The 27,060-nt window shown below is 55.0% G+C and overlaps 2 protein-coding genes across 3 annotated transcripts in view; one reads left to right on the forward strand and one right to left on the reverse strand.

Moving 5' to 3' along the window:
- The window catches only part of Cfap410 (cilia and flagella associated protein 410), a 6,851-nt gene extending 2,512 nt beyond the window's left edge, over positions 1-4,339 (forward strand). Inside the window, exons 4-7 of one of the 2 annotated variants that reach the window (XM_021205307.2) lie at positions 587-816; positions 2,048-2,219; positions 2,666-2,741; positions 3,265-4,339. In XM_021205307.2, coding sequence (XP_021060966.1) covers positions 587-816; positions 2,048-2,219; positions 2,666-2,741; positions 3,265-3,393 — 607 coding nt within the window. In that variant the 3' untranslated portion in view covers positions 3,394-4,339. The remainder of the gene's footprint in view (positions 1-586; positions 817-2,047; positions 2,220-2,665; positions 2,742-3,264) is intronic. The other variant, XM_029542688.1, reaches the window with a different exon arrangement.
- A 1,508-nt stretch (positions 4,340-5,847) lies between these two features.
- Positions 5,848-27,060, reverse strand: Pfkl (phosphofructokinase, liver type). The gene is made up of 22 exons (XM_021205706.2): positions 26,858-27,060; positions 22,702-22,775; positions 20,111-20,188; positions 19,346-19,535; positions 18,711-18,876; positions 18,151-18,195; positions 17,842-17,950; positions 15,525-15,620; positions 14,873-14,965; positions 13,839-13,964; positions 12,746-12,810; positions 11,998-12,061; positions 11,077-11,223; positions 10,693-10,763; positions 10,239-10,326; positions 9,542-9,694; positions 8,997-9,161; positions 8,765-8,826; positions 8,438-8,549; positions 7,749-7,848; positions 7,556-7,661; positions 5,848-7,272 (listed from the first exon to the last, which is right to left on the reverse strand). Exons 1-22 carry the CDS (start codon positions 26,940-26,942, stop codon positions 7,125-7,127), a joined length of 2,343 nt encoding a protein of 780 aa, XP_021061365.1. The 5' UTR covers positions 26,943-27,060; the 3' UTR covers positions 5,848-7,124.

Here is a 27,060-nt window from a genome sequence, read left to right on the forward strand (position 1 = left end):
AGGAACTGATGCAGAGGCCATGGGGGGGGGTGTGTTGGGGGGACTTTGGGGGTAAGTGGATGCGTGTGTGTCGGGGTGGGGGACTTTGGGGGTGAGTGGGTGCATGTGTGTTGGGGTGGGGGACTTTGGGGGTGAGTGGGTGCATGTGTGTTGGGGGGACTTTGGGGGTGAATGGATACTGTTTTCCCTTCCTGTGTCTCCACACTGTCTTAAGGGATGGAAATCACCCTAATGCCCTGTTTTGTTTTGGTTTATGTGTGATATGGAGCCTGTGGGCATTTTTGCTGAGTTTTAACCAGTGCCTGCTGTGGAGCAAAGTGTGACCTCTGGGGACTCAGTATCATCTAGGAAGCAGAGTGAAACATCTTCTCTGCCACAATAGTTCCATGTGAATGCAGAGCTCCAGGCCAAGGAGCTGCCCACATGGTACCTCAGGTTGAGGGGTTCTTGCTGATTTGGTTCTGACCCATTCTAAGGCAGAGACCTTCTCTTGGTACCCACGGGTGAGGCAGACCCACAGGTGGAGACTGCTGGCCCATGGAGGTCCAGATGGTATGGGTCCCTGACAGTGTGCTGGCCCCTGCAGTGTCAACAGTGTCTCCACCCTGGAACCGGTGCGCAGCTGCCGGCGCCTGAGCGAGCTGTACCTGAGGAGAAACCGCATCCCCAGTCTGAACGAGCTGTTCTACCTAAAGGACCTGCCACACCTCAGGGTACTCTGGCTGGCCGAGAACCCGTGCTGTGGCACCAGCCCGCACCTTTACCGCATGACCGTGCTGCGCAACCTGCCCCACCTGCAGAAGCTGGACAACCAAGGTAGGCTCTGGCAGGCCACCCACTGGCAACTGAGGCGGGGCCCACTGAGGGGTTTCCCAGGCACCCCTCCTCCTCGTCTTCTGCAACCCCCAGTCTACCCATTGCTCGGTCCCTGTGAGAGTATTCCCTTTCAGATGTGCCACTGCACGGTTTAGTACCCTCAGGGCTCCTGTCACAACCCCACCTGGGCTTACGTGCCTCAACAGTATTCTCCCTCTGCCTCCCTCCATACGGAAAATCCCTGTGCCATGGTGAGAATGCACAGTGACCAGGCAGCATGTGGTGGTCTCAGCTGGCAGCCAGGCCTCTGGAGCCACACCATGCCCACCGACTCTATGTCTACATGCCCCTCTGTCATGGTGGGCAGCCCTGCCCTGGGCTCTTGACAGAGTCCATCTCACTGACTCCATGGGATGATTTTGGGTTTTTTTGGTTTTTGGTTTTTTTGGGTTTTTTTTTTTTGGTTTTTCCAGACAGGGTTTCTCTGTATAGCCCTGGCTGTCCTGGAACTCACTCTGTAGACCAGGCTGGCCTCAAACTCAGAAATCCGCCTGCCTCTGCCTCCCAAGTGCTGAGGGTGTGCGCCACCATGCCCGGCGATGATTTTTTTTTTTAAATGTATTTATTTATTATATATAAGTACACTGTCGCTGACTTCAGACACACCAGAAGAGGGCATCAGATCTCATTAAGGATGGTTGTGAGCCACCATGTGGTTGCTGCGACTTGAACTCATGACCTCTGGAAGAGCAGTCAGTGCTCTTAACTGCTGAGCCATCTCTCCAGCGGAGATGATGTTCTTAACAGTTTCAGATCCTCCTCAGTTACACACAGTTGTCTTCTCCCAGACACCTACTAAACAAGAAGTGAAGCAGGGTAAATAGGTGAACTCCATTCCTTTTAAAATTTCTAGTCTGAGGTAGAGAGCCCGCTAGCGTTTGCCAGGCCCTGGGTCCAGCCCCAGCACCACAGAGGTTTATCTGGATTGGAATTTTTGCTCTTAGATGCTGCACCTGGGGGTCACAAGCACCCCTTGCCCTTCTGCCTGGTGTCACATATTCTGGGAATGGGGATCGGAAGGAGCAGGACTAACTGTTCCCAGGGACAGCGCCTCTGCCCTCCCCAGCACATGGTGCACACAGCAGTAGGCATGCTGAAGCCCGGAGGAGGCACTGCATGGAGCCGGTGCTGCACAGGCCTGACGCCCTTCCCTTCCTGTCCTTTCCACAAGCTGTGACCGAGGAAGAGCTGACCCGTGCGCTGATGGAGGGAGATGAGATCACTGCCGCCCCGCGCAGAGAAGGCTCAGGCAATGGCTGTCCCAAGCCCCCCTACGCCCTCAACTCTGTCAGCTCTGCAACAGAGACCAGCCAGCACCTGCTGAGCTACACAGAGGAGACAGAGTGAGCCTGCAGGGGAGACCCACTGTCCCAAGGGCATCCTCAGGCAGGAGAGGGAGGCTTCCTGTCTCCTTCTGGGAGGGGAGTGACCTGTCTGTGCACACCAGGCCGTGGGTCCTTTAGAGGGGCCACAGCTGACTCTGTAGGAGTGACCACAGGCCACTGTCGGGCTCTGAGTCCCACTGGGGTCACTCTGTGCCTTTCCTGAGACCCTGGGTGGAAAGCATTGCCAGTGGGAGCCCTGGGCAGAGAGAAGTTGCTCTTGGTGGCTGGGCCCCTATTCTGCACACTGGGCTCCTGTGCCGTTATAAAGGTACCTAGATTGAGGGCGCCTGCCTTCTGTCTCCTGCTCGGAGCTAGGACCACATGCCAGTGTGCCCTGGCCTGGAGATAAAGGTGCTCAGAGCTCTGTTACTGTCATACCCTCGGTGTCTCCCTCCCACCAACAGAGTCCAGGGCCAGACTACCACAGACCAATCTCCTTCCTTCTCACCAAGGGACACTATGAGGAGTCACAAGAATAGGGTGAGTGACCACTGCCCCCCTATCCAGACAGCAGCAGGCTCCCTTCCCTCCCCAGGTCCTCAATTGCCAGAAGGCACTTGTCTCCCCGCGCCTACCGGCCACCCTCCTCCCTGTAGCTACAATAGGCGCTCCTGCCCCAGAACAAGGTCCACCTTCAGCTGGTTGCCCTTGGACCTGCATCTGTAGAACAAGGACACACACAAGGGTTTGCAGAGGCCTTAGTATGCCACAGAGGTCAGGGGTCAGAAGCTAAAGTTACTCACTTCTGGCCTGTTCCTCCCAATGAGCCACGGGTGCTGCCTCTCAGCTATCCACGCCTCTCACCTTTGGGTTGGAAACACCCCTCTCCACCACTTTGTATGAGAGGGTACCACTCTGAGGGGCGTAGGACCCTCAGACCCAAGTCTGGCTGCAGCTGGATAGGGAACAGTGTAGCAGTATCTGTGCTCTGGCTTCCTGGAAGGCCTGAGGTTATCTATCCTGTAAAGGATGCCACCAGCCAGGTCACTCTTTCTGTCCCCAGAACATCCTGACTGCCATATTGCTACTGCTGAGGGAGCTGGATACGGAGGGGCTGGAGGCTGTCCAGCAGACCGTGGGCAGCCGGCTACAGGCGCTGCACAGACCGGAGACCCAGGAAGACATGGAGTGATTTCAGACACCCCAGTATCTGGACCCTGTTATCTCCTGAGGAAACACAGCTCTACCTGGAAAGCCTTCCTCTTGGATTCCAACACCAAGTCAAAGCAGGCCCAGTGGCTGCCAGCAAGGCAGACCCCTTCTCCTGTGCTTAGGGCTGGCAAAAATGCTGCCCACCAGCTTGGTCCCTGGAACTTACCTGCTGAGGCCTCAAAGCTCTGGGCACTGTCTGACCCTTCCTCAAGGGAGGACTGAAGGAGCCATACCCTCCAATAAAGCACTTTCTGTTTGGGCTAGAAGGTCTGGGACAGGAAGCATCTAAGGCCCTGAGTCGAGGTTCATGTTGTTTCTCCCACTAGGGGGAGCCCTAGTATCACTATCAAGTCTACCCTGGGAGACGCCTGTAATATCTTAGGGGGCACTATGTCCCAGCAGTCCTTAGACATAGCCTGGGAGAATGGATTTTTTTTTTTTTCTTTTTTCAGCACAAGACTGAGCAGGACACTGTCCTTTTTCATTCTTCATCAGGAGAGGGATGTCACTTAGGTAGAGTGACCGTTGGGAACATCCAGGGTGGCTCGTCATTCTGAGGCACCAGATGCCATTGGTAAAGTTGTCTTCGTTAGAGCCATTAATTGGGGGAGGCCCTGGAGCTTACCCAGGCAGGGCCACCTTAGTGCCCTGGGGTGATCTTACAGCTGCCATAAGAGAAGGAGCCAGGAAAGGCCCCAAGATTAGCATATGTAAGGCAACCTGCGCAAAAAGTCTGGAAGGGCCAAGGGATGGGTGGGACATGCCAAAGAAGCCTGCTGCATGCATACAGTAGCTGGCTCTGTAGCTGACCTGTAAGGGTCTTAATGCTGAAGGTTCAGGGCAGCTGGGCCCTTGGCTTTGCTCCACCACTGGCCCACTTACAAACCTGGGAGTATTTTTTCTCTTAATAAACTGTTCCTACCAGTGTCCGTGTCCCAGGTCCACTTCCTCGTCCCAGGACATAAGATTCTAGAAATGCCAGCAGGTTCCCTCAGGACCACATCCCATGCCCCAAGATTAACATCCTAGCGTTCCATCCTCCTGTGGCACACTCACCTATACCCCAGGGATGAGCAGACTAGCAGCTGCACCGAGCCCCCAAACCCTGATCCCCATCCCCAGTGTCTGCTAAAGCACAGCACGGATGCCTACTTGGAGCCAAGCGTGGGACGTTCAGCCGTATCCGGAATCTTCTGGATCTAGCCCCTTGAGCAGAACAGGAATTGGCCGCACAAGGGTTTGGTGCCCTCCCATCCAACTCACAGCGGGGAGAGCTAAGGCTGGAGGTGTCACCTCCTGGAAGGGTGAATGTGGCGCAAGAGAAGAGATGGCTGCTCCATACCTGAAGCCATTGCTATCACCAGGGCCCAAAGCCACCTTGCAGCCAAGCAGATAGACCCTGAATCTAGCAGGGGCTCCATACTGAGAGCGGAGTCCACTTGGCCATGAACAAAATGAGCCACACAGGCCTGTGTCTGGATCTCCCGCCCTTCATGCCTCCCCATTGCAGAACTCCCTGTGTAGCAGACGCCTAGACTGAGCAAGCGGCCGGGTGCGTGCTGCTCTAATCTTCAAATGTCCAACTTCGGCCTGCTGTGTCCCCAGACCCTGAGCTGCTTTGGGTGGAAGGAGAACACACTAACAGGTGTGGACATTGATGGCGACTCTGGAACAAGCACAGTGTCCCCCAGCAGTCCTGACAGACATGAGCCCATCAATTACCCTAGAGAACTAGTCAGAGGCCTTACGAGGCTATTCCAGGAAGGCTTAGTGAAAGGGGAAGGCCCTCTCCAGGGACTGCCTCTACTAGCAGGCAGCCCAGATATTAGGTGGTCCAAGTAAAAGGCAGTGCTGTGCTGGGCGGTGGTGGCACACGCCTTTAATCCCAGCACTTGTGAGGCAGAGGCAGGCGGATTTCTGAGTTCGAGGCCAGCCTGGTCTACAAAGTGAGTTTCAGGACAGCCAGGGCTATACAGAGAAACCCTGTCTCGAAAAACCAAAAAAAAAAAAAAAAAAAAGCAGTGCTGCCACCACCCTCTGCTGGCCGTTATTGGTGTGGTCTGGATAAAGATGGTCCCCACAGGCCCATAGAGTGGCACTACTGGGAGGTGTGGCCTTGTTGGAGGAAGCATGCTACTATGGGCGTGGGCTTTGAGGTTTCAGGAGCTCAAGCCAGGGCTAGTGGCTCACTGTTTTTTCCTGCTGCCTGCAGATCCAGATGGAGAACCATCTCTCCAGCACCACATCTGCCTGCATACCGCCATGCTTCCAGCCATGACGGTAATGGGCTGAACCTCTGCAACTGTAAGTCAGCCCCAATGAAATGTTTTCCTTTATAAGAACTGCTGTGGCCATGGTGCCTATTTGCAGCAATAAAACCCTAAGACAATTAGGCTACCAAGCCCATCTGTGTAAGCCAGTCTGGCAAACCCACTTTTACAGTATATATACATTCGATTGGTTGTTTCTCTAGAGCCCTAATACACAGGCCTTGTTGCCACATGCTCAAGACCAAAACCTCCAGGGTACAGTGATGTGACACTGATCACTCCAGGACTCTGCTCCCAGCAGCTTTGGGGGCTCCAGCCAGGTGAAGCAGCTGGATACCCCAACAACAGCCTTACAGTGACCCTTACAGTGACATGGGGGGAGACCTCTACCTAGGGAAACCATTGCCCCAGTGCAGCCTGCAGGTCCACAGAGCCAAAGTCACAACCCTTGACCTCCTTACACCTAGAGACCAGAAAGAGCCTCCACCTATTGTAAATATTGTAAAACTCCAGGCACTGTGGAGGATGGACCCAGCAGTGCCTCATGCAAGAAACCCTGATAAGGGGCTTAGAGAGGGATCTGAGGTGGGGTTGGCCAGGGCTCAGCCCTTCATAAACTTCTGAGGAGCCAGCCTCCTGGCCTCGAGAACCTCCTGAAGGGCAGCAATCAACCAAGAACACTATACCGACAATGACAGTCTCCCCTCCAGACCAGGGCCCATCACCCACAGGCCGATACCCCAGCCATTCTGGGGCAGGTATGGAGCCCACACGAGCCTCAGTAGCTCTCCCCTCAGCCCTTCAGGCAGAGCTAAGGGCTCAGGTCTCCCTAGCCCCTTCCCGGGAGGGTTCCCGAAATTCCAGTCTTGTAGAATAGCTGTGGGCAGGGCTGGAGAGATGCCTCAGTGGTTAAGAGCACTGACTGCCCTTCCAGAGGTCCTAAGAGCACATGGTGGCTCACAACCATCTGCAATGGGATCTGATGACCTCTAATGGTGTGTCGGAAGACAACTACAGTGTATTCATATAAATCAATCAATCAGACAAACAAATATAGCCTTGGGTAAGGTTTGCATCCAAGTCCTGATCACCCTCTTCCTGGACTCCTCCGGTCATGTTGTCCCAGTGACCATGCTCTAGGCAGGTGACTTTATTTCTAAAAAAGAGTGAGGCTCTTTTCAGCCGTGTGGTGAGGCAGCCAGCTGGCCAGTGAGGAAGAGGCAATGTGGGTCTGACTGGAAGGTAGGGGCCCCACAGGCTCTCTGTCCTGGGGGTGGGGGGAATGCTAAGGGAGGCGCCCCAGAGCAGCACAGTAGACCCCCACATCCCTCAGCCAGCCATGGGCTCCAAGTTCCATGTGAGTTCCCCTCGGTGCTGGGATCTGTGGCTAGCACTGGGAGGAAGAGAGTCCGGGAAAGCAGGAACGGTGGTGATGGTGAGCTCAGAAGCCCTTGTCTATGCTCAAGGTGCGGCGTGTGACATGCTCCAGCTCCCCAGACACGTAGTCTGCCATGCTGATGCGGTAGTGTGCCAGCATCTTCAGCATCAGCCGTAGATTCAGCCACCACTGCTCCCGGGGCATGCGGTGCCTGAGCGGGTCAAGGTTGGATAGTTAGCTACAAAACTGAATCCCGAAATCCCCTAAACCCCGTATCTGATCTGAGTGCCCCATTCCTCTGGCTGGGAGAGACAGGAAATGCTTCTGAGGTAGACTCAGATGCAAGAGTCACAAACCCTCCCCAGACCACCCTGTGCTGGCCATTGAACGCATAGACAAGAGACCTGCTCTTCAAAGCCTGCTAGGGACCCTGTCCTGGAAAGTTCTGGGCCTCCCAGGGGCCTCCTTCTCCACTCAGCTCCACAAGGACTTACTCAAAATCAGTCTCTTTCTTGAGTTCTGTGACAGGACTGAAGGCCACCACCTTCTTCCGCAGGCCGATCACACAGGCTGAGTCTGGAGCATTGGCGAACACCCGCCCTGTTATGGGAACAGGTACATGGTACACAAGTCCAAGCCTCCAGAGACCCCGAGAGAGCCAGGTCCAGCCATTCTACCCCCACCTACCTTTACGGTAGACATCACGTAGCTTCTCCGACACCCACAACATGGCCTTCACCCCCAGTTTGGTCCCATAGTTCCGGTCGAAAGGGGTCGGAGCACCACCCTGGAAACAGACAAAACCGTGTCCCTGGAAGTGACCAAGAACTAGACACATGGGGGAGGGGCCTAGGCAACGTGAACCATGTCTCCGTGTATCCTTGCAAGCAGCAAGGCCCTGAAGGCCTCAAAGCACGGCCTAGAAGTCATCCCAGAGGTCAGAAATGGATCCATAGGGAATGGCCCCACCCCCAGGCCTCCTGAGAGCCACCATGTGACAGCAGAGACACTAGGCAGGGAGGAGATAGTCACAGAATGACAGAAGCTTGGACCACCTCCCGGAAGAGGAGGTCTCAGTCCAGAGTTCAAGTTTCGGTTTGGGTCTCAGCCCCATCCTCCTGAGGTGAGAACTCAAAAGATGGTCCTCAGTCCTCTCTCCATGAAAGAGAAATGGGAACAGTCAGTACCCCAGAGTGCTGGAGAATTAAAAAACAAACAAACAAAAAAGCTTGGCAAACAAATCCTTCTCCAGACCATGCACGAAGCCTCTACCTCAAGGGCCGTCCCAGGATCCCCAGAGAAGAGAATAGGGATGGAGATGGGAACCAGGGCAGATTTGTACCGCAGGGGCCAGAGGACCGCCCTCAGAGCTGTACCTGCTGCAGGTGGCCCAGCACATTGGTCCTGCAGTCGAACACACCCCTGCCTTCTGAGGAGTACAGGTTGTATAGGAACTCTGTGGTGTAGTGTTCATGACACTTCTCGTTCCTGTGGAGATGTACAAAGACGTCAGCTCTGTCCCAAGTCTGGCCCCGCCCCCGCTCCCGCCCACTCTGCCCTCCAGGCCAGACACAGGTAGTGGGATAGGTGATGAGGTCTGGCCCTGCCCCTGTCCCAGACCAGAAAAAGGTAGAGTGGACGAAGAAAAGAGGCAGCAAGTCCCAGTCCTTGTGCTACTCTGCACGTCACCGCAGGAGCCTCACCGGAGCACCAGGCCCCTCTGGATGTCTGTCTTCATCTTCTCTGTCATATGCTCCACGTTGGCCTGGGAAGGAGAGGCAGTAAGCTAAGAAGTGGGCAGACAGGACCCAGCAGCCTCGGGGCAAGAATGAGACCATGATGCTAAAACACACTACTTAAAAATGGAACTTGCTGACTGACACCCTAGTCAGACTCATGGGTGGCTGCAGAGCACAGGAGCGGGGCTGGGCTCACCTTTAAGTCGTGGATGTTGAAAGGGTCCTCAAAGACGTAGGCAGCATCGGCACCCACAGCAATGCCGGTTACAGTGGCCAGGTAGCCACAGTAGCCCCCCATGGTCTCTACAATGAACACACGCCGCTTTGTTCCCGAGGCTGACTGCTTGATGCGGTCACAACTCTGGAGGGATCAAGGGGGTGGTCAGAGCCCAGCATTGGCAGCTCACTACAATAATCCCAGTTAGTAAGGATATTGAGGCAAGTTCAAGGCCAGCCTGAGTTATGTAGTGGATTCTAATCTAGCCTGGGCTACAGAATTCGGGGACAACAGTTAGAACCCTCTATGTCCATCCTTCCCAGTCCCCATGGACATTGCTACATAGGACCCACTACAGAATCTCAAGGCAACAGCAGTTGCATTCAATGCCAAGGGCTCCCCCAATACACATGATAGCTGGACAGAGCCTGGGCCACCTCCACTGGGTCTGCACAGACTCAGGGACTAGGAGACCCACTAAGCAACCCCCGCATGGCCTGACTACACTCTCCAGGACACCTCACCTCCATCGCAGCGTTGACAGCCGTGTCCGAACCCAGGCTGAAGTCAGTGCCAGGCACATTGTTGCTGATGGTGGCCGGGATGACGCACATGACGATGCAGAGTTCCTCGTAGCGGCCCCGGGCCTCCACCAGCTGCAGCACACCCTCGTAGGCCTGCAGGGCAGGAAGGGGAAGGAGGGGTGGGGGTGGGGTCTGTGAGGCAGGGTTCCACCAGGCCTAGGGACGACCCATCTTGCCCTGCCCTGTTTGATGACTATGTCTGGTACCGTGGTAACACAATCTGCTCCCACCCAGGGGCTAGGTGAGATGCGTACATAGATGGAGCTGTCCATCTAAAGACACTCGTCCTTCCAGAAAAGCAGGGTCCTAATGAGGACCAGAGAGATGCAGCCGAGCTACTGGGTTCAGACCCACCCACGTTCATGTGTACCATGTGGCAAGGACTCACCAAGTGCCAAGGCATGCGATCAGCAAGCCCTATAGACCTACTCCCCCTCCCTTTTTGGGCCTTCTATTTCTCCTGATGTCCTGGAGCTAGGCTAGCATACTCTGTAAGGCTTTCAGAAGGGAAAATCCTAGCCCCAACCCAGCCCCTATACTCAAAGCTTTGACCCTTTGGCTGCTCAAGCCCAAGGTCCATGTTTGAGGTCACATTTGTGGGCACAACAGCAAGTGACGCAGGATGAGAAAGCCTCACCTCAAAGCCACCAATCACCAGCAGGGCGTGGATGTTGTAGGTGCGGAGATTCTCCACAATGGCCTCCAGGTGGGTCTTGGGCAGTGTCCTGTGGTTAGAGATACATCAGCCAGGATAGGAGGCGTACATACAACTCACAGAACCAGAGTGCCTCTCATCTCAGAAAAATGTGTGGCTCAGCCTTTTCCAGAGCCAGAGATCCATCCCCAAAGGGCCTCTCGGTGACTTCATGTGGAACAGAGACACGATGCAAGAGGCCTGAGCACGTACTCAACACCCTCACTGGGCACTCATTTGGAATAAAAACCACAGCCCACAGACAGAAGGAACAGCCCGTCTCTCATGGGGGACACCTCTGCCCCAACTGAGCTGGGAGGCTGTAGGCCTGGAGTTCAGGACTAGAGTCTCCACTTGTCCCATGTGCTAGGCTGTGCTCTGTCCAGGAGCTACTGACCTCTTGGTCCCCAGCATCGAGCCACCACGTCCCAGCCAGCCTGCCACATCATGCCAGCCCACTTCTTGCACCTGCAGGAAGACCATGGCTTCAGGAAAGTGGCCCGAGGTCTGTCTCACCAGCGACTCCTCAGGCAGGTAACAGAGACCCTGTCAGAGCTGGCCATCACCTCAGAGGAGGGGCCTGGGTCTCAGGGCTCATTATGAGGACAGAGCCCTACAGTTTCCACGCCCAAAGCAGCCAGGCCTTCCCCATGGGCTATCATGTTCCTTCATGTGCCTGAACTGGACTGCCCTGTGTACACACCCCACGCCTCTCAGATCTTCAAAGGTGAGTGACTGAGCCCACAACCCCAGATACCAGCTGGATCACCACGACACATACCTGACCCTTGGCCAGACCCTCAAAGCCATCATGCACGATGTATACCGTGTGCCCCTCGGAGATACCAGTGCGCACCGCGGAGCGCACAGCTGCATTCATGCCGGCAGCTGGAGCCCCCACATTCAGAATGGCCAGGGAGAAGTTGGACTTCAGGAAGAGAAAGGACAGAAATGTAAGCCACAGGGTCAGAGGGATCCCCGGCCAGCCTGGATTTTATCCACCATGTCAGCTCCCTTATATACAGAGTAATAGAGCTGTCCTGCTCATTCCAGAAAGTTCTGGGAAAGACTAAGTGAGAAAGTGCAAGTCCTGCCTACATCACCAGGTCTCCCAGCGTGCCAGGCTCACAGGCACAGCCTGATGGGCTGGGTCAGCAGCTGCTTCCAAGTCCTCGGGCATTAGCCAGCCTCAGGCAGGAGTGGTACAGCCACGGCGGGGTAGGGCCAGCCGCACTGTGCCAAGAACAGAAGCACTGGCTGTGGTGCTAGGTTGATACAAAGTGATATATATATCCATAAGCTGTAGGAGCCAGTGTGCCAGCTCAGAGTATCTGAGTGGGACCCTGGTCCCTGGAGCAGCAGGAACCAGCCCTTCCTCGGGAGATATCTTTCCCCAGGGACTCAGCTATAAGGGAACAGCTCAATGCACCGTATTTATGATATACATCATATATCAGGGGCAATTCATTCAGCAGGTCTTGAGCAGCACTAGATTGTGTTATAGCTGGGGCCTGAGCCATATGCGAAGCTGAGTGCAGTCCTCAGTCCTCAGCTAACGCCTGAGGCAGGAGGATAGAGCTCCTACCGTGCACTCCCCAGCCCCAAACTTGGAACTCAGCACCCCACGAGGCAGCCGGCAGGAGGAAGCCGGAAGATGGTGGAACCACCGCATTGTACCTGCAGGTTCTGCCTTCATCCTTACCTTCTCTTTAGATACCTTCTGGTGGGCAAGGAGCTTGTAAATCTTCCAGTTGTTCTCAAAGCTCCTGGAAGGGAAGAAGACCGTGCAGTTCCCGGCCCTGCGCCACCCCTCCGGCCACACACAGCCACGAACTCAGTGAGACACAAGGCCGTCTGCTCATCAGTCAGAATGGCACACGGGCATCACCCACGACGTGACTCTGGGAGCTCAGTGACTTCCCAGCATAGGGCCAGAACTCAGATCAAAACCAGCCAGACCCTGTGCAGTCAGCTTGTATCTTATTGCTACATCCCACCTGGGCATCTTCAATAGCCACATGAGATCCAACAGGACACAAGGGTGTGTTTTCTCAGGTCACAAAGCCCCATGGCCTGAGCACCCAGCCAGAATATACACTCGGACCTTGGGGCCAGGTAGGTATCTGCAGGAGGTGGCACCCTGTGCCACCAAGGACTATAGTCCACACACCTGCTGGTCCCCACCCCCTGTCCTCCAGTAAGGCACACCCACAGCATCCAAAGCTGGTCCTGACTTCTGTCCGTCCTGCAGTACTACTACCCCACCGTCCCCATACACTCCCTGTAGGTCCCTCCCTGGCACAGAAGTCCCTCCCACACCTCAGTTAGCTCCCTCCCCTCAGCTCCTACAACAGTGGGTACAGTTGCAACCCAGTGCCTTCAGAGCACTGCCTGAGATCCATGCTCACCCCTACCTCCCTGCTGTTAGAACCGATGGCGACCCTCCTCACCTGCCACGGAGCTGGATGGCCTCGTCAAACCTCTTCTCGTCCATGGCCTTCTGCACATCCTTTGTCTTAAAGAGAAAAGACAGCCAGGTTGTCAAGGAGGCCAGACTGCACACGCTGACACAGGCTGCGGGGCTTGAGGGGGGACTCTTAGCTGGCACCTTCATGCCATAAGCCCAGTTTTCAGGAGGCTCAAGCATGAGTCCTCCCCTACAAACCAGTCCCGTGCTTCACCAGGCTCTAGGCCCCTCAGAGTCTTGGGAATGAGAGGACCCCCAACCCCACTTCCCAGGCCCACAACACATACCCAAAATGGTCTGAAGTAGGGCTAGGGACCAAGCCTCCCTCCTACCCCACAGCCCAGCATTCCAGGCACCCCTGTTCATCCCCAGAACACAGAACCACCAAACCTGAGCCAAAGCCAGTATCTCCCTGCTTAGTCTCTCCTGTACCCCATCCTAACGTCCCTGCTGTGGCTACCCTACCTGCCAGAGCCTGACCCAGCATACCATCCTTTCCCAAATACCTAGTCCCCTATCCAATGCCACTGCCCCCAGGAAGCTCCCCCAGCCCCTGATAACACTTGTCCTACCCTCTGGCCGGCTTCTCCTGGCTTTCTTTTCTTTTCTTTTTTTTTTTTAAGATTTATTTATTTGTTTTTATGTATTTGCATTTATTGTAGCTGTATAGATGGTTGTGAGCTGCCATGTGGTTGCTGGAAATTAAACTCAGGACCCTTGCTTGCTCTGGCCCCACTCACTCTGGGCCCTGCTCACTCTAGCCCAAAGATTTACTTATTGTTATATGTAAGTACACTGTAGCTGTCTTCAGACACACCAGAAGAGGGCGTCAGATCTCATTGCAGATGGTTGTGAGTCACCATGTGGTTGCTGGGATTTGAACTCAAAACCTCTGGAAGAGTAGTCAGATCTCTGAACCGCTGAGCCATCTCTCCAGCCCCTTCTCCTGGCTTCCTGAGACCCCTTGCTCTCCTACTGCAGTCCTTGCCCTCTACCCTATCATATACACATAAGTAGCGGGACTTGGAGGGGGCTCTGAAAGGGCAAGGGTTCTTCTGGAAGGAGGCCACACTCACCACTTGCACACACTCCATGAGAGGCAGCCGCACAGACTGGTTCCCAGAGAGGCTGACCACACAGGCCGGCGTGTCAGGTGTGGCCTCCAGCAGAGCCATCACGGCCTCCATACCCATCTTGCTACTCTGTTCAGGAGAGAGGCAGAGTAGCTTAGGGCTGGCTCGCACAGCCCACCTCGCTGCACACAGATACACTGCAAACCAACACAGGCCCCCTGCCGATGCACACACTCAGTAAGCTGGGACACTGGCCCAGATCATGATAACATGGCATGATGATCAACAGTCATAACAGCCAACCAGGCTCCATTTCCCACCAGAGTCCCCACAGCCTGGCTAAGAGGACTTCTCTCTCCGACTGAAAGTGTCAGCTAGGGCTCTAGGGTTCTTTCTACAACATCCCTCAGTGGAAGCCTCATATGTCACACTCCTGATGAACATGGGCTGACAGGCTGGGACAACTTGTCACTGGCACAGCTGAGAGAACAGGCAGGCAGCCAGAGATGAAGGACTCGTGAAAGACCCACTCCTTGAGCAGGTGTTCCCTGGCTCACCCTGTAGACATCTGGGCTCAGAACTGGCATAAAGATGTTGGCAGTCCCATGATAGCCAAACTGTAATGAGCTGGCCATTGTCCCTCACCTCTGCCCAGGCAGCTTGTCCCACCATCATCCAGGGCATCGGCCAAGCATAGATCTCAGTACATTTTAGATCCTGGTGGGGTGGTATCTATCAGCCTTGTGCCCAAGTCTTGGACTCACTTGGCCTCTTTAGAGACTAGAGTTTCGTATAGGGTGCAGAGAGGCCTGGATGAGCCAGGGAATCCCCTTCCCATGGCTTTATGTGCAATTCTTCAGTAGGGCCAAGGAGATGGTACATCAGGGCCCTTGGCAGAGCAAAGTAGATATTGTATATACAGGGGCCAAGCCAGCCCAGTCCCTCAGTACATGCACATGTACACACACACACACACACACACACACACACACACACACACACACACACAGAGTCCCTGCAGAGGCTTATAAACATACCAGGATTCGGTCGAAGGCTGAGGGCGTCCCTCCTCGCTGTACATGGCCCAGCACGGTCACTCGTGTATCGAAGCCCAGCCTCTGAACCACCAGCTATTTGTCAAAAGAGCAGAGGGTCTGTAGGTTCCTACAGTCCAGTTGTCTATGAGCCCAGCCCCCATGGTCCACCCATGCAGCCTTAGCTTTACAAACACAGAGGTTCCCCAAAACCAGCCTGAGAAATAGGCCACACTATCCAAGTGGATGAATATGTGAGGATCATGTGATCATGTGAGTGTACACGGAAGGTCCGTGTGTTTACACATAGAGAGGTGTATCTGTGCATACAAGACTGGCTGTGTTTCATGGCCTGCAGCCCTGGCTATTCTAATGTAATATATGAATGTAATCTCTGCTGGGTGTCTGCTCGACCTCTGTGGTTCTGGAGGCCTAGTTACAGAGAGGATCCAATGGGTTGGTTGGGCTCACAATACAAGGGACAGTGCCTTGGACCAGACCTGAATCCTCAGCTTCTCTAGAGATCCCAGCCAGCCACTGCACAACAGGTAATTTCCCAGTGCCACGTTTGCCCAGGGCAGAACCAGCACAGATCTTCAGGAGATGCTGCTGGAGTCAGGGGACCCAACCTGCCCCGGGAAGCTGCCATACTCACATCCTTCACATAGTTGGATGAGATAGGCTTTCCGTGCCGGTCGATGGCGCCCTCTGCAATGATGATGATGTTCAGTCGAGATCCCCTGCTCCGAGTCTATCAGAAAAGAGATACTGGGCTCACTCTCCAGCTATAGACTACTCACTGCGCATGGCCACTAGGCCAGACTCACTGCAGTGGGGCTGGAGAGATGGCTCAGCGGTTGGGAGCATTAACTGATCTTCCAGAGGTCCTGAGTTCAATTCCCAGCAACCACATGGTGGCTCACAACCGTCCTTAATGAGATCTGATGCCCTCTTCTGGAGTGTCTGAAGACAGCTACAGCGTACTTACATATAATAAATAAATAAGTCTTTAAGACTCACTGAGGTCTAGGAAACTGTATCTGCAACCACTTGAGCAAGGTGAGCTTTCTCCCCACCTGAGAGAGGAAAAGAGATCCGGAGTATATAGTAGAACTGAGGCCAGCCACTAGTATCCTACCGTCCCCAGAGGCGGGTAACAAGCAATAGGCTAGGGAGTAGGGGTGGGGGATGGGCAGGTACTGGATAGGGTGTCTGCAGGGGGCATGCTACACATAGCCAGCCATTCCTATAGTTAGCTAACCAAGGACCCTCAGGTCCCATCTCAAGTTATTTCTGCATCCTTCAATGGGGGACCCCCACCATACCCCCCGCCAATGGCAACCATCAGCCAGGGGTCCAGGACATACTCTGCCCAAGAACTAGTGGGAGGCCAACAGGTAGCACAGGGGACCCATAAGGCCCAGCCCCAGCTCTCTGAGTATGACAGTCCCACTCGCTAATCCAACCATCACGGAGCACTCTCACCTATGATACCTCCCTCAGAGATTTGACAGACAGACAGACAGACATTCATGAGAATCACTGTGCCGCACACGCCTCCAAGGCAGCAATGACCCCCAGGGCCAACGCAGGGACAGGGTGGAAGCAGCACTCAAGAGTCTGCTAACACAGCCAAGGCTGGCCTAGAATTTGCATGGCACCCAGGCTGGCATAGAACCCATCTTCCACCTGCCTCAGGAAGCTGGAAGCAGCTTACGAATCGCCCCAGGGGTAGTAGAGGGAAAGAGAGGGCTTCCTGGAAGGGGACAGGGATGCTGGCAAGGAGCCCGACCTCCAGGCCAAGGTTTCAGGTGGAGGGTAAGGGCCAGGGCTCCTCCTGTGCCTCGATGGCACTTGAGCAATGGACAAGGCAGGAAACGCCTGCCTCTTCAGGAAAAAGGCTGAAGCTTACAGAGGCCAATCACCTTAAACAGACAGAACAGAACCAGGTACGCAGACCCACGCTCAGGTCCCACTGAGGCAGCTAGGCCTGGCCCACCTCCATCCTGCCTGTAGCTTCACTTAAGAAGGTTCTAGAAAGAGGTCATGACCCCAGGAAGCTCTACTGCCTAGATAGGATGCACAGGCGTAAGGAGGTACCACCTTCCCCGGGGACAGGGACCTCTGGTGTGCCCTGGGGCTGGTCACATGGTTCCACTTCTCCTTCAGAACATAGGCGTCCCAGAATATAGAAATAAACAGGCCAGAGTCACTGGGCAGACAGGCTGAGTGGTCTCTGCAGGGCAGGGTACACCAGCTACTTCTGTCAGAATCACCTCCGTTTCGTCCCAAGAGCTGTGTCCCGAGTAGCTTGCTGCAGACCAAGGAACCAGCTAGTTCCCCCAGCTGTCTTAGAGGCACCTCTCCTACCAGACACACATTTCCCTCCCTTCCAGGGCCCCCTAGTTAGGGCCTGGTATACACCACCGGCAGACACTTCTAGATAGTTGTATGCTGGTTTAGAGCCCTCTACTCTCATAGGAGTAGACAAGACCCAGTAGACAAGTAGCTAGCCCCCAGACCCTTCACCTACCCTTTGGGCCTTTACCTGGTTATCCCTTACAGGGTTCTTGTTCTGGGCCCTAGCTTATGAAGCCACCTCTCAGGCTAAGAGCTAAAGTCAGCACTCCAAGAAACAAATTTGCCATGTTCCTTGCATTGGCCACAGAGATGGACCCAGACAGTGGCCTACACGTCTCCGCTGGTTCTGCCCACAGTGGGTAGGCCCACAGGAACGTCTAAGTCACCAGCCCTGTGAACCTCACCTAGGCATGTGCAGCAGTGAGCACCGTGAGCCTCACACAGGGCACCGTGACCCTCACACAGGCAAGAGCAGACAACAGCCAGCACTGTGACCCTCCTAGTTCCCAGAGGGAGTGGATGGATGCTGCAAACCAGTAAGGGAAGGACAGGTCCCAGGGACACCTGCCTTGGAGATTCTGAAGTGGCTGAAATCCCTGGTGGCCACTCACCTCGCCCAGCCTCTCACACATGAAGTTCTCCCAGCCATCCTCAGGGGGCGCTTCAGGGATGAATAACCAATCAGCCCCGGAGGCCAGCGCAGACACCAGCGCCAGGTACCTGGAGGAGCAGAGGAGCCAGCCTGCTCGGGACCTCCTCCCTGTCTCTCTCCCCGCTGCCTGCCAGGGCTCCCTCATAGTCATAACGTTAAATGACCAACTAGTACATGCCAGACACTATGTGCTTCCCCCCACCCCCACTGTCCCCATCAGGCCCCAAGTGCCCCACCTCTCCCTGCCGACTAGGATAAACCCCCTCACCCGCAGTGTCGTCCCATCACCTCCAACACAAAGGTCCTCTGGTGGCTGTGGAGAAGGAAACGGGTGTAGATATCAAAGTCAGGTCTTGGGAGCCACACATTTTAACCCACTGCACTCGACCAAGAAGACAGGGGTACTGAAAAAGGACAATGCCCATCTATCTCCTCATGCCCAGGGCTGCCCTGAGCCAGGAAACACCCACCAGTCTACCAGACAGCTCCCAACCATCTCGAGAGCCTGGTCCAAGACTTGGTGATCCAGACTGGTGATCTCCGGCTGGAGGCCAAGAACCCCCTTCAGGTGTACCACCACCGTGGAACGTGGTAGCCTCCGACAGCTGGGGTTCACAGCTAATGTCCCACGGACACATGGGGGGGGGAGCCTACTCCCAGAGTCTCCTCTAATAGGAGGCATGGTCCTAGAAGCCATCAGCTGAGGATACAGTTGCAGAGCCCATTGGCTACCAGCACCCACAGCCCTGGCAGTGGCATTTCCCCCCAGGAAGCCAGCTTCACTACTGTGACCCCAAGCCAGCCTAGTGTGCACGGATCCTCACTTACCTTTGGGCAGTGGTGGTGATGGCGTCAATGACCTCCATGATGCGGTGCAGGGCTGAGTCTGTGCCAATGGTCATGTCGGTGCCGCAGAAGTCGTTATCGATGGAGCCCACCAGACCGGCGATGCTCAAGTGTGCATAGTTCTGAGCTGTGGACTCTGAGATCTTGCCTGTGTCGGAGAAGCAAAGGCCAGATGAAAACCACGACCTGGCCAGCCGCTTCAACCGCCACACCTTTTTCTGCCTCCTCTACCATCTATAAGAAGGGGTACATCCCAGCCAGGAGCCTCTGGAGGACCATGGCGGGCACTGTGCTCCAGGTTCCCCAAAGGAGGCACCTTCCCCACAGCAACCTTGGGACTTCGAATCAAATGTCACCCAACCCGTAGCTACACCTCTGCAAATAGATGTCTATGCCCCACATCAGACTTTCTCCAGAATCAGTTACAAGCATGACCACCACATAGCTGGAAACATGCATGCTATGCTGGAACACAGGGTACCACCTGGGCTTCTCCAAGCCAAGAGCCTTGACCTCATGCTAACCTTACGACCTGCAGACTATACCACATCAGGAGCGGACTTTAACTTCCAGCCACCTCCAGAGCCAGGTTAAGAGCCAGCTCTGCACTGACCCACCTTCCTTCACCAGCTCCTCCAGCAAGCTGCCCCACTCGTTTCGGAAGATGTTGGCCCCTGTGAGGCTGCCATCGCCACCGATGACACACAGGTTGGTGATGCCGTGTTGGAGCAGATTGTAGGCTGCAGCCAGGCGCCCTTCCCTCGTAGTGAAGGCCTTACAGCGGGCACTGCCAATAATGGTGCCACCCTGCACAGAAGAAACAAGAGCCTTCAGGTAGGGTGGCAAAAGGGGGGAGGCATCAGAGAGATGCCATTGCTGGATGAGTTGGACCCAACAGAATTAAATAGGGGAAAGTCTCTAGAATCTTGTATAGCTCCTCCCACACCCTGGCTTTTCTCCTTGAGTCCAAAGCCTTGGGGGAGTTTCTACAAGTCTTAGAACTAGAAAGCACATCCCCCTCCACATACATACAACAGATCTCAACACACACACACACACACACACACACACACACACACACATACACACACAGCCATATACATCCCACATACACACCACCCACCAGGCAAAACCAAACCTTCCCTGCCTCCACCCACAACCTCCCTGATCTGCTAGCGTGTGTGTGTGTGTGTGTGTGTGTGTGTGTGTGTGTCTGTCTGTCTGTCTGTCTGTCTGTCTGTCTGTCTGTCATTTCTACATGTCTGGCTATGTCTGTGGGCCCACGAGCTCTCTGCCCCAGAATGCCTCTGTGCATGAGTGCACGCCCACACGTGCTCACACACTCTCAGGGTGGGAAGGAGCCACCTGGCTTCGAGCCTCACCAGCTGGATGATGTTGGAAACACTGAGCCAGTTGGCTGGCTTGATGTTCTCGCCTCCTTCCACAAGGCCCTCGTAGCCCTGCAAGCAAAGAAGGACATTTGAGAGAGCAACCCCATCGTGGCCAGAAGCACTGTGCTCACCAGCAGTGAGCAGGCTCAAGGGGCCCACGCACATATGTAATGCCTAGTAAAGGCAGAAGTCAGGCTGTCAGGAACACACACCACACACATCTCATGGAAACATGCATGTGCTTTGGATGGAAAGGCTCATACCCCAGGGAGAACTCACAAGTCCCATGGATTCATGGGCAACCACAGAAAATGATGTCCTGTGTGTTCCCAGGTACCTGTGATCAATTCTTCACCCCAGAGCAAAGCAATGGAAGTCCAGGGTGCTGCCCCTCACCTCATCCTAGAGGTTTTGGACTGGATCCTAATGGGGACCCAACCTGGCTCCTTTACAAACCTCTGCTGTTGCTCATCAGACAGCAAGGTGCCAGCCAAGTACCTCTTCCCGTGCTCCTCCCTGTGCTCCTCCCTAGCTAAGTGGCAGGGCCCCAGAGGGTGGGCAGTGAAGGGTCAGCTCAGTCCACAGCAGCCACCCAAGCAGCTCGGCCTTCAGCCCTGCAATCTAACCAGAAGGTTCTAAGGAGCCCCAGGTAGACAAGGCACCCCAGTCTGGGGACTAGCTAGCTTTCCTAGTTCAGGACAGGCCAACGGTAGGTAGCTCCTCTGGCCACTCGAGACCTCTAGCCACGATAGGGAAAAGACCATTAACGTGCAAGTTGGAAGACTTTAGACACCAGTGCTAAAAAACAAAACCTCAAAAAAAAAAAAAAGTTTTAATTAATTAATTTGATTAATTAATTAAAATTCAATAGGAAATGAGTCCTCCCTTATCTCCTAGTAGGTGGTCTTTTAATGAGTAGGTAAGTAAATGGGGGCTGCACCTTTGAGCTCAGAGACCCACAGGAGGAGGGGTGCCTGGGCTTTGAGGGTGTCAGCTTCCCTATGGTGAGAGAAGGGGAGCCATTGCTCCTCTTCCTCCGCTGCAGGGACCTCCATGCACCAAGATTTCCTTACTTCCAAGTTGGGAGGGATTTCAGAGAGAGCCAGTGAGAAGCAGGTGGGGTTATAAAGACATTTAAAAGAGGACAGAGCACTCTGAAGCTTGGGAGAGCGAGAGCGTGGACTTCTCAAGGGATTTTTTTTTTTTAAAAACAGTGGGCATGTGGGGCCTTGTGGCTTTCCCAGTCCCACTGCTGAGAGTGAAATACACAGGTTTAAAGGTGGGATGGTGATGTTTATGAGGGGTATTGTTCAGGATGAAGCGTGAATGGGGAGAGTTGGAAGCGAGGGCTGTAGAAAACCCTGGCCAGAGGGAGCACAGCCAATCAGCTTTCCTTGATGTCTTTGAGACACTGATAGGTGACAGACGTGTTTTGAGTCATGTCAATGCAATAAACAAACAAACAAACAAACAAACAAGCTTCAGCTTTAAAGATTATTCTGGCTAGTCTCTTAACTCACAGACATCCTCCTGCCTCTACAGCTGGAGTGCTGGGATGAGAGGCACTCACCACCCACACCTGTCTCTCAGTATTCCCACAGAACCCAAAAGGCTAGGATCCTGAGGAATGGGGGCGTTACCTATAGCTAGGACCCAGTTCTCCCCCATCTGGAGCCTCCGTATTCTCAGGCCACCAGCCACATCTGCCAGTCTCCTTTGCCTCAGATCTCTGAGACTCCACAGCTGGGTTTGCAGGGTTCTCCCTGCCACCCCCATCCAAGCTTGAAGCCTGAACTGTACTCACACCCCCCATAACCCCCAACTATCTCTCCCTCCCCTACATCTGTAGAGCAGAAGGCTGGGTATGGCCCTGCCATAACTTGGGGCCAGGGCAAAGGGGCAAGGACACACCCAGCAGCGAGAGGGAGGGGCAGAGGCCCTAAGGGAAGCAGAGCTGCGGTTGGATACATTGTGTATAAAAGGTGAATACAATACAACCTTAAGATAATACAAGGGAATTCAGGAGCCTGTGAGGCAAGGAGACAGACACCCAGGGAGTGGGTGGGGAGAGAAAAAAAATAAAATAGCTCACAGACTACAGTGTCTGCCCAAAGTGACACCAGGGAGCCCCTGGATCCCCACTTTACTTCTTATAGGCCACAGTGTCTGAACAAACCAGGACAGTGTGGCCCTGGAAAGGGAATGGGGAAGGGCAGTCCTATGTCCTGAAGGCTCTGGGCAGACAAAGACCTGCGGGGGGAGGTGGGATTGTGCTACTGACTGGCATAGGTAGGATCCCTCTTATTGGTCTTATTGTCCTGGCTGGTCTTCTAGTGACTGTGGGACAAATATCAGTGGGCACAAACCCCATAATATGTTTCCATTCTGCAGATGTCTTGGCTCTATCCCCTTCCCTAGACAACATCCATTCTGTGAGTCCAGGCCCACCTGAAGCTTCCAAGGTGACCAGAAGACAACAGACTATCCCGTGCCACAGAACAATGTATCCCCTGCAGGCACACACACAGGCTACCTCACCACAGGCCACCCCCACCCCATCCCCCCACTGCACGCGACCTTACCTCGTAGATGAGGAAGACTTTGGCCCCCACATATATGCCCATACGGGTCACAGCCCTGACAGCAGCATTCATACCTGTGAGGGAGTCAGGACACTCCATCAGTGCAGGCAGGGAGAACTAGACACTCCCGTACGTAGCCTCCCCACCCCCACGAACCCCATCCTAGTGGGCTCAGGGCCAGGAAATCGGAGCCTGGCATTAAACTCCTCTCTGGAACACTTTGAAGAATATGGAGGAGCGTGGCAGCTGCTCTTGTGTGGGCCTGGTTTCCTTCCATTCTGGGCTCTGTTGCCTTACGTATGGCAGTAGGAAGGCCCCGGTCTCGGTCAGCAGAGAACCCCACTCTTGCAGGCTCACACAGCCAAGTGCTAACCATGGGGCCTAGGCATGATATATGGGGACAGTAGAACCCAGAGTGTAGGGCCCGTACAGGGCAGGAAGGTGTCGTGGGCCTTGAAGACCATGCTGCCTCTCTGGCCATACCCCTCCCCCTATGCCTCAGCAAGCAGTTGAGCAGAGCACCAAGGGTCACTGGCTGTACCTAGCTGAAGGGTGGCCTCCCCTTGTCCTCCCACCCGACTGGAAATTCTACTTCTGCTCTGCCTCACACCTTCCCAGGACCCACAGCAGGAAAGGTCACTGTTCCAGAAGCAGCAAATGCCTCCCGTCCCCTAGGCAGATGGGACGCTGTATTCATGCTGAGGCTGAGGTTGGAGGGAGCAGGGGACATCCCACACACCCAGAATTGCTGAGCTCCAAGGCCTAGAAAGAAGAGTCCACAGCCAAGGCTCGGGTGAGGGCTACTGGCTCTCTCCGCTCTCACCTGGTGAGGACAGGCGCTTAGTCAGTCTGCAGCAACCACTAAGCTTCCTTCTTCCCCTTAGCCCATGCCAGCAGGCCCAGAGGAGGGAGCCTGGGGCCTGGTAGGTGGGATAGGAGCCTTAGCAGCTGACATAGAGGTTGGAGATACCAGGGACCCACCGTCCAACCCCTGGTCACCTCTGGCCACATACTCTTGGGAAGGCCAGTCTCAGCTGTCAAGGGTATCTAACCAGGCAGCCTGGAAGGTGGTGGGGATGGGGGTAGCACAGGGCCATGTACAACATACCCCTCCATTACACCCTAAAACAAAGCCTACACTGAACCCTAGACACAACACAGGTGCCAACCCAAGCAGTGTGCTCAGCATTGTGGTGAACAAGCTAGCAGCAGCTCTCATGGAGATGGCCTTTCTTGTTAGAACAGGGCCCTCGAGGGGACCTGGAGAACAGAAGCCTGAGAGGGCCACAAGAAAGCTCCTTTGGCAAACTGTTCCTGTTCCTGTTGAACCACTCTGGAGAGTGCCAATCACTGTGCTGATAGCCTAAGAGTCTGGGGTTGAAGGACAGGGGCACCCCCCAGCTCGATGCACACAGTGACACTTTGTGCTCTGCACTGAGGCCAGGGGACAAGGGATGGTCAGAGGGGGCAGCATGGCCTTCAGTGCTAATGTCACGTTTCTGCTGTGCATGCTAGACTGTGGCAGAGGTCTGGGCTCCCACCCTCTCTGCGTGCCGCTGTCCCCACAATTCATTTTATAGCCCAGAACTCATAACAATCCTCCTGCCACAGCCTCCCAATTACTGGGATTACAGGCCTGAGCCACTGCACCCAGCTAAAGGCCTTTTCAACTGCACTTCAATTTGCTTTTCCTCCTCAGAAACGAACAGGGCAAAGACCAGGCCCAATCGAAGAGCCATTAGCAGACAGCAGGCATTGTCTGTTGGTCTGTCAGCAGGTAGCCATAGCTGCTCACTGAAGAGCCAAGGGCTGGTTATACACTTGCTGCCAACATTACCTCAGAGACCTTTGGGAAAACAAGGTGCTATACAGACACCAAGAGATGATCCTAGATCTGTGTCCAATCCCAGGCCCCCGCAGCGCAGGCAGCTCGCCACACAAACAGGAAATCAGGGTCTCCCCTGACCGCAGGGAAGACAGAACCACAGAGCAATTTAGGAACTGGGAAGAGGCCGGAAGGAACAGCCGGAGTTGACCAGTGCCCAGGCTGGGATGTGACTGTGGTTATCCAGGCTGGTTTGAGCAGTTGTTTGGTTAATTGGTTTTTTTGTTTTGCTTTTTTTTTCCTACCTGTAGTTCTCTTTAAACAAAGTCCTCCAGTCAAACAGACATTGGTGCACAGCAGCCCTCCTGAGCTCCCTAACCTGACTCTTGGCCAACAGGAAGGGAGAGACTTGGGTCTGAAAAGGATGGGTCTTCCTGCCTGGCTCAAAGGAAAAAAGAAACCTTTTCATAAGCCAGAGGCAGTGCACAGGTCAGGCCAAGGAGCTGGTCATCTCCGGCCAGGCCAGGACTGGGTCTAGGCCCACGTTGCCTTCTCAAATGAGGACTGGTGTTCACATGTTCAATGCATGCAGATAGGACTCTGTGAGCACACAGAAGGCATGAGGGACCCAGCAGCTGACTGGGCACAGAAGAAAGCACAGGCCTGCGGAACACACCACAGGCAGCTTCCAGAATGTAGGCAACAGAAGGCTCCACTCTGTCCCATGCCAGCTGCTGCCCGTTGCCCACTGATACTGGCCCTACCCAAAGAGGACTCTGGGAAAACCTGCAGAGATCTTGCCCCGAAGCCAAAATGGAAATAAATGTAAGCAGGTTTTACCTACCCTCACCTGACCAGGAAGCATCTCCTGCCTCTTGATTCCTCCACCAGCCTCCAAAACAAAAGTCTGTCACCCTGGTGGCCCTGGCCTGGCAGCTGCCTCTCACAGAAGGCAGCAGAACTCCTTACGCACAGACCACTCAATATTACCATCCCTCAGACACTGGGGCCTCCCTTGCTCAGACAGGAGCCTGAGGTGGCTATCTATGCCTGCCAGAGCCAGGAGCCCTACAAATGGGACTTAGGACTCTGCTGGCCTCACTGAAAAGCCTATCTAGTGGGTGACATGGGCCCAGTCAGGGCCTCTCTTGTGGTCCACTACCATGGGTGATTCTTCCACAGGTCCCCGGCCCAGTCTCAGTGCCAGCACTGGGATGTACTCTAGGGTACAAGGTACAGCCACAGCTCTGAAAAAGGGTATGCCAGCCTAGACCGGGCCCAGGGGACCCAACTGAGACTGGAGATTTCCAGCATTATGGGAGTCAGCGTGACATCTTTTTTCTGCCTTCCTGGGCTTGCAACCATGCTTGTAAGATGTATCTGTCCTGGGCTGTCCCCACCGATCCCTTAGGGAAGGGCTGCGCAGTCAGGAACCCCGCCTAGGAGTGAGTGTGTGTGTGTGTGTGTGTGTGTTTCCTGAAATGTTTGGAAGGGAATGGCTCAACTACAGGGCTCAGGGAAGCTAAGCCCCTTGAAGCCCCACGTGTCTTCCTCAGCCCCCAACTGGGTAGCATCGCTCCTCAGCAGGGCCCAACTACAGCCACAGACTTCGCACGTCAGCAGTCAGCACGGAACCAGGCCACCGAGAGGGGCTGAGAAGCGGGCAGATCCTCCCAAGCCCAGACTTTTCCCTAGCCTTACCAGGCGGAAAAGAGGCTGTGCACCCTCAACTATTAGCCCCGTGGCGCTTGACCTGTTACAGCGGTAAAAAATACCCTCAGGTTCCCTAACCCCCCCCCCCAACCCACGCTCCACGCGCTCTGTTCTCCACCTAAGTCTCCATCCAAGGGACAGGAAGCAGCCCAGGCGAAGGCGTGTGGGCAAGCCTGCCTCAGCCTCACCCCATCCCAGTACAGACAAGGTGGGGATCAGAGGCTGCGCGGGGGAGGGTACAGGGTCCCTGATCCTTTCAAATTCCTGGGCTGTGAAACTTGGCCAGCTGCGCTTCTCTTAGAGGTCCCGACACGTGTGGCCTAGAAAGGAAGAGCCCGGTACCCTAAGTCTGCGTGCTGCGCGGACACACCCCCAAACCGGGCGGACCTAGGCAGCGCGAGGGCGGGGCGTGCCAAGGCCCGTGGCCTGCAGCACGTACGCCAGCGACCCGGGGCGGAGTTTGGGGACAGGGACCTGAAGCCACTGTGCTCCACAGGAGGTTGGCTGGCCAAGTACACCCTAGATCCCTAGGCGAGGGGCAGTGGACAAGCCCGAAGGGTCCCGAAGACAGACTGAAACCCCAGATCCATCCGTAAATACGCCCTTGCGCCCCATCACCTTGCGCATCACCGCCGCTGGTCAGCACTCCGATGGCCTTGCCAGCCCCCGACATCCGCAGTTTCTCCAGGTCCACGGTAGCCATGGCCGCAGCGGAGACCAGGAGCACAAGCTCCTCTCCCGCCGCTCTGCGTTCCGCGCCGCTGTCGCCTGTCTCCGCCCCGTGCGGCTGCCTATGCACCCGGTTCGCCCCGCCTCGCCGC

Source organism: Mus pahari, chromosome 9 (genome assembly GCF_900095145.1).
Source record: "Mus pahari chromosome 9, PAHARI_EIJ_v1.1, whole genome shotgun sequence".
In the NCBI taxonomy this organism is placed as follows: domain Eukaryota; kingdom Metazoa; phylum Chordata; class Mammalia; order Rodentia; family Muridae; genus Mus; species Mus pahari.